This window comes from Sciurus carolinensis, chromosome 7 (assembly GCF_902686445.1).
Source record: "Sciurus carolinensis chromosome 7, mSciCar1.2, whole genome shotgun sequence".
In the NCBI taxonomy this organism is placed as follows: Eukaryota; Metazoa; Chordata; class Mammalia; order Rodentia; family Sciuridae; genus Sciurus; species Sciurus carolinensis.
This window is the reverse complement of record NC_062219.1, coordinates 114,215,225-114,222,351: the sequence shown is the minus strand read 5'-3', so window position 1 is coordinate 114,222,351 and position 7,127 is coordinate 114,215,225. Positions and strand designations below refer to the sequence as shown.

Genomic DNA, 7,127 nt, shown 5'->3' with positions numbered 1-7,127 from the left:
GTGACCTTTCTTCCACTCAGCAACTGAATTTGGACCTCCCTCTCAAGGAGGGACATGACCAGAAATGACCACCAGCCCCATCCTGTAAAGAAACACCAGTGAGAAAAATATATAGAAGCCGGTGTGGTGGCGCACACCTGTAATCCTAATGACTCAGGAGACTGAGGCAGGAGGATCACAAGTTCAAGGCCAACCTGGGCAACTTAGAGAGACTCTGTCTCAAAAAATTAAAAGGGCTGGGGATGTAGCTCAGTGGCAGAGCACCCCTGGGTTCCATCCCCAGTCCCAGCAATAAGAACAAACAAACAAACAAACAAGAAAACTCTGCTAGGGTGTAGTAAGCATGCCTTACATACCAGGTACAAACTATGTGGTCGCGGCCATCAGAGAGGAGCAAGGGGCTCAGGGGACCTGAGCAAAGAATTGTTCAAGGTGAAGAACGGTCCAGGCTTTGAGTGGGCTTTGCACAACTGGTAGAATTTTTATCAGGTAGAGAGGGGAGTGGTAAAGTATTCTGGGTGGTGGGAACAGCTCTGAAGCAGCCAGGAATCCGGGGTGAGTCGGGGAGCAGGGAGACAGGTGGGTGGCGGTCTGGTTCCTCCCCAGGTCCCAGGAACTCTTCACCTCTGTCCTGGTCTGAGGACCCCTCCTTTCTCACCATTTTTTTAAAGAGGAAAGATGTGTGTACTCCAACTTCAAACCTGTGTCTGAGATCTCACCAGAGGAGGACATTTGGGAGAAAGAGGAGGACATTTGGGAGGAAGAGGAGGACATTTGGGAGAAAGAGGAGGAGGAGGAGGAGGAAGAGGAGGAGGAAGACATGGGGTATGTGTGACAGCGCATCCTTCTGGCCTTCTGTCTTGTTTGCTGTCTCTTTATCACTGGCCCAATGTCTGGGTCTCCGCTGTCTTCCCTCTGGTCGTCCCTCAGGGGCTGCCCCTCCATGCCCATCTCTGCCTCTGCGCTCCTCTGTCTGCCTCTCCTTCCTGATCCCATTCTTCCTTCCCCTTTTACTCAGGATCAAGACACTCCTCTCAGTACCCAGGCAGGAGTCAGTGTGGGGGCTGGTGGCCTGGCCCAGGGCCTCCCCCGAGCAGGCTCCATGGTGGGAAGACCTGAGCTTCTCCCTGCCCCCGCTCCCTGGGCCCTGTGAGTGCAGCCTGAGGACAGAGGTGACCCTCTTCCCCGAGCCCTCCGGGACCTCCAGCTCCACCCTTCAAAGCTTGCCCTACTTGTCACCCAAGTTGGAGTCCACTTCTTTGGGTGACCAGCCTCAGAAAGAGCTTTGTCAGTCAGCTTCCCACAAGAAGACCCCCAAGATCAGAAGGAGACGTCCCCACAAGGCCAGGCGCCAGGCCTCCCCCAAGAGATCCACTGCTTCTCAATCCCTGCGACAACTGGCCCCAATATCAGTGTGGCCTCCGATTTTTATCCAGACCCCCACCAAGGGTTCAGCTCTCAGAGGCAGCCGTGCACCCTTAGCCAGGAAGGGCTCCCATACCTCGCACGATAGCCCCCTGCCCCAGCTTTCTTCAAAATAAATATTTTTGTTAGATCAGCAACCGTCTACCATTTCCTTCTGTCCCCAAATAGAGGAAAGACAATTCCTGGTACTTTCACATGCATTCCTATTTCATTTCATCTTCATAAGAACCAGAAAAAGTTGGAAATAGGTCTGATTTCATAGATGAGGAAACTGAGATCCAGAGGAGTGGAGTTACTTGCCAAAGTGGCATAGCAAAGATCTGATGTCACATCTGAGTCTGACACCCACGTCCCTTCCTCTGCCTCCTCCTGGAGGCAGGTCAATGACAATTCAATGGACAGGGCCAAGGACCGTGCAAGCTCTTGCAGTTCCATCAGTTGGAGTCGCCCTAACTGGTCAACTTTCCTTTGAAGACTTGGGGCCAGCCGTCCCATGTCCTCACACTAAAACTCCCTTCCCCCCATAGGATGCCTCTCCCCCTAATGTTCCTGCCCCAGACCTGTATTGTGCAAATGGGTGTTGTCCCCTTGGATTCTACCACCTCCTTCAAAACTCAGTGTATACACATGATTTGTGACACAACTGGAAATCTAAACGTTCACTGGATATTAAAGACAATTTTAGCCAGGCTCAAGGCACACGCCTGCAATCCCAGCAACTAGGAAGGCCGAGGTAGGAAGATCACAAGTTTGAATCCAGTCTCAGCAACTTAGCAAGGCCCTGAGCAACTCAGCAAGACTCTGTCTCTAAATAAAATACAAAAAGGGCTGGGGATGTGGCAAAGTGGCTGAGTGCTCCTGTGTTTAATCCCTGGTACCTAAAATAAAATAAAGACAATTTTTTTAAAAATAGACCTTTCTTTAGGATGTTTTGGGTTTACAGAAAATTCAAGAGATAGTACAGAGAGTTCCCATGCATCCCCCATACCCAGTCTTCCCTATTATTGGGGTCTTATATTAGAACGGTACCCTTGTTACGGTAGAAGATCCAATATTGACACATTATCATTAACTAAGGCCCCTGGGTAACTCGGATTGCCTTAGTTTATACCCAATGTCCTTTTTCTGTGCTGGGATCCCATCCAGGAGACCATATTGTCTTTAGTTGTCACCTCTCCTGAGGCTGCTGTTGGCTGTGACAGTTTCTTAGACGTTGCCTGTTTTTTGTGACCTTGGCAGTTTTCAGGAGTACTAGTCAGGTATTTTGTAAAATGTCCCTTTGTTGGAATTTTGTGTTTTTTTTTTACCGTTTCCACTAGGGTGGTGGGTTGGGGAAGGAGGATCACAGAGGCCAAATGTCGTTTTTATCATGTTACTTAATAGGGTACATACTGTGCACGTGATTGATGGCTATTGATGTTGACCTTGATCACCTGGCTGAGGTCGGGTTTGTCAGGTTCCTCCACTGGATGGCCATGTTCCCTCTTCCATGCTGCATTCTTTTTTTGGGGGGTGTCACCATGCACAGCCCACTGATACGCAGTGGGGGGACTGTCCCCACGTCCTGTGAGGAAAGAATCTACATAAATCATTCAGACTTCTTCTATATGAGAGTATTCTCCTTCTCCCCATTTATTTATTCAATTATTTATATCAGCATGGATTCAGGGATATTTATCTTATACTTTGGGTCATAATTTAATATTTATTTTGTTGCTCAAATTGTTCTAACTTTGACCATCGGGAGCTATTTCATTTGGCTCCCTTTGACACATCCTTGTGATTTGAGTTTCTTGTTTTTGCATTTGTTTTATATCTTTTTTTATTATTATTATTTTTACAGTACTGGGGATTGAACCCAAGCATGCTCTACCACTGAGCTACATCCCCAGCCCTTTTTATTTTTTATCTTAAGACAGGTCTCACTAAGGTGCTGAGGCTGGTCTAGAACTTGTGGTCCTCCTGCATGGCCTCCCTGGTTGCTGGGATTACAGGCGTGAGCCATCGTGCCCGGCTGACATGGTTTTTTAAAGAGTCTTCTTCTGCTCGCTGCCAGCCAGAGGACAGGGCATCTCCTCAGAGCCGGGCATGAGAGAGGGAGCAGCGCCACCCACACTGCCCAGGGCTCAGGGGGCGGGTCGCATGCCAGCCTTTTTCACAGAGGCAGATTCGAGCTGCTCTTCTCAAGACGGTCCTTGGAAACCGGCATGGGTTCCTATCTGAGGTGACAGATGAGGAAACTGAACTAAGAGAGGCAGAACACACCCGTTCACCCTGCAGGGCCATCTGAGCCCACCCTGGGGAGGATGCCCTGGCCACGGCTGCAGCCTGCGCCCCCACCTCCTCTCTCCTTCCCCTAGCTCCCTGCCGTTGGCTTCAGCCAGAGGAGGCGGGGGCAGAAAGGGAGGGTGCCTGGGGGAGAGAAGTGCTGTGTCCCTTCCCCAGCGTCCTCCCAGCTGTGCAGGTGCAGCAGCGGCTGAGCTCCCCTGAGGAACAAAAGTGACAGTCCCATGGGCCACCCTCTCCTCTGACCCTGGGACCAGCCAGCTGCCACAGCTGCCCACTGTGCACCTGCAACCCTGCCGTAAGTGCTCCTTGGCCCCCCAGTGGGACCCCATCAACCAGGCTGTGCTCTGCTGATGGCTGGAAAGAGATCTCACTGCGCAGGCGCAGGTGGGCTGCCGCCACGTGGAAGGAGAGACTGAAGGGCCAGATGGAGGGAGAGGCAGGGAGCTTTCCTCTACAGTTTCTCAGTACCAATCCTTGTCGCTTCTGGCTTCCCTGACTCCACCACTCTCACGTCCGCATCTATCTGTGTGTCCATCTGTCCAAGTCCACACCGCTACGTGTGTGTGTGTGTGTGTGTGTGTGTGTGTGTGTGTGTTGCTGAGGATTAAACCCAGGAACACGCTACCACTGAGGTAGGGTCTGGCTAAGTTGCTGAGGCTGATCTGGAATCTGCAATCCTCCTGCCTCAGCCTCCCCAACCACTGGGATTCCAGCCCAACTCCGTCTCCATCTCTTTGGCTCTGTTTCTGGTCCGCTCTCTTTGTCCATCGCTCTGCCTCTTTCATCTCTCTGGTTGTTCTTTCCCACCCCTGTTTTTGGCTGACTGCTTATGTCCTTCTGGCTGTCTCTCTCGTCCCCAGGTCTGCCTCTGCCCATGCTTTCTTCATGACTCAGCAGAAGGCACTGTGTCAGCTGCGTGCAGCAGTGGTGCATGCCTGTAAACCCTGCACCCCGGGAAGCTCTGAGACAGGAGCTTTGGCCATTGGGAACAATTTCCCTTTGACACATACTTGTGATTTGAGTTTCTTGTTTTTGCAAGTTCGAGACCATTCCAAAAAAAAAAAAAAAGGGTGCCTAGCTGGAAACCTGATTCAGTTTATACCCAGTTGGCTCATATGAAAAGACTTAAAGAAAGGATTTTTTTTCTAGAGTTGGAGAAGAACTCGGAATCAGCAGGCCCTGGAAATTAACACACTGGATGCCATTCCCACCCAGACAGGGTCAGGGAAGGCTGCAGCCCTGCAGGCTGGACACTCAAGACCAGCCGCACCAGGACCTGGGGCTGAGACCTCCCGCCCTCCAGCCCCCGGGGCTCACTCCCTGGGCCCACCCAACAGGAAACAGAGTGCTCAGCCTCCTTGGGCACAGCACAGTAGAGGAGGGTGAGGAACAGGCCGGGCTGCGGGTGAGGGATAAGCAAGGTCACCATCTCTGGGCCGTCAACCTCCCAACCCCTTCCTGGGCCCTCGAGAGCGCCTGTCCCTGAGAAGCTAAGAAGCCTTACTGTCAAGGCCATTCCGTCCCAGACCTCAATGAGAAGATGCTACAACCCCCGGGTCCCTTTTGCTCCCCGGCAATCCCTGCTTTACTGGTATTTTAGTTAGGATTAGGTGTTCGCACATGTCAGAAAATCCAAGATAACACTTCTTTATAAAGGTAAAAGTTTATTTCTCTCACATTCAGAAATCCCATCTACTAAGCCAGGCAAGGGGACACACCTGTGATCCCAGCAACCTAAGAGGTCGAGGCAGGAGGATCTCAAGTTCAAGCCCAGCCTTGGCAACCTAAGGAGATAAAAAGGTAAAAAGGACCCGGGTGTGTGGTTCAGTGGTAGAGCACCCCTGGATTCAACCGAAAGAAAGGAAGGAAGGAAGGAAGGAAGGAAGGAAGGAAGGAAGGAAGGAAGGAAGGAAGGAAGGAAGGAAGGAAAAGAAAGAAAGGAAGGAAGGAAGGAAGGAAGGAAAAGAAAGAAAGGAAGGAAGGAAGGAAGGAAGGAAGGAAGGAAGGAAGGAAGGAAGGAAAAGAAAGAAAGGAAGGAAGGAAGGAAGGAAGGAAAAGGAAGGAAGGAAGGAAGGAAGGAAAAGGAAGGAAGGAAGGAGGGAGGGAAGGAAGGAAGGAAGGAAGGAAGGAAGGAAGGAAGGAAGGAAGGAAGGAAGGGAAAGAAAGGAAGGAAGGAAGGAAGGAAGGAAGGAAGGAAGGAAAAGAAAGAAAGGAAGGAAGGAAGGAAGAAAAGAAAGAAAGAAAGAAAAAGAAAGAGAAAGAAAGAAGAAAAGAAAGATAGAAGAGAGAGAGAGAGAAAGAAAGAAAAAGAAAAGAAAAGATTCCATATATAGGAAGCTCCAAGTTGGGTAAGTAGATTCAGAGTCATCAGAATTCCAGATCCTTCTTTTCTTTCACTCTGTATCCTTCAGTACATGGGTTCATGGACCTCATGAGCCAATAGCACTGCACCAGTTCCAGTCATCACACCTACATTTCCCAGTCAGCAGCAAAAAGAAACCTTAAACGATTCTCCTTCCGTTCAGCATTTTCTGGAAGCTCCACACTCCCACGGACATGTGATCCTGGGCCAGAACCCTGTCTGATGACCAGGCAGAACTGCAGAGAACTCAGGGAAATAACGTTTGTATTCCACCGGGGAGCCTGCGCAGTCAAAGAATGGGCGATTCTATTCCTAAGGAAGGGGATGAAAATGGATATCAGGGGCAACTACCAGCAGTTCCTGCCACAACAGCCACGGTTGGTGCTGTGGGGTTTGAGGTGTTGGAGGAGCAAGGGAGGAAGGTACATGTAGAAAGTGTTTAAGGAGAAAGAAGAAACCCAGTTTGACCTCTCACCCTCCCTTCCCTCCCAGGGAGCCCTCCCAGGAGGTCTGCCCAGTGGCTTCAGTTAGGCTGAGCTTTCTTCCTGCCGCTGCGACCACATCACTGGGTCACGGACACACACACTACAGAAACCACCTCGAGGATGGCCCAGACCTCGGGTCCTTTTTCCGTCCTTCCTCTCTCCAGCTTGACGGGGATGGGGACACCCGCAGCCTTCTCCCTCCGAAAGCCGCCACGCCCCTCCCCGGCCCCGCCCACCTCGCGACCTGCCCCTGCCTCTTGAGGTTGCTGGCTGGGCTCCTGGTCACACTCGGCCTTCCTTACGTGCCTCTTCCTGGGCGGTCTCATCCAGGGCCATGGCTTTCAAGACCCTCTGTTGCTTAAGACCTTAGAAATGTACCTCCAGCCTGATCCCTCCCCCAGGTCATTTCTGTTCATCGCCTGTCTTCACAGGTATCTCACATACGATATGACCTGGCACAGTTCCAGCCTCCAGCCTTCCTCCCCAAGCTCCTCCGGGTCTTCCCACTCAGGAAATGGCACCCCCATCTGCTCAGCACCCCAGCCCCAAGCCTAGGCACCCCTTTG

General features: G+C 51.4%; 1 protein-coding gene across 1 annotated transcript; it reads left to right on the top strand.

Annotated features, from left to right (window-relative positions):
- The first annotated feature begins 343 nt into the window (after positions 1–343).
- LOC124989302 (peroxisome proliferator-activated receptor gamma coactivator 1-beta-like) lies at positions 344–1,541 on the top strand. Its single transcript, XM_047559210.1, has 3 exons — positions 344–359; positions 672–825; positions 1,019–1,541. Exons 1-3 carry the CDS (start codon positions 344–346, stop codon positions 1,539–1,541), a joined length of 693 nt encoding a protein of 230 aa, XP_047415166.1.
- Positions 1,542–7,127: the final 5,586 nt, after the last annotated feature.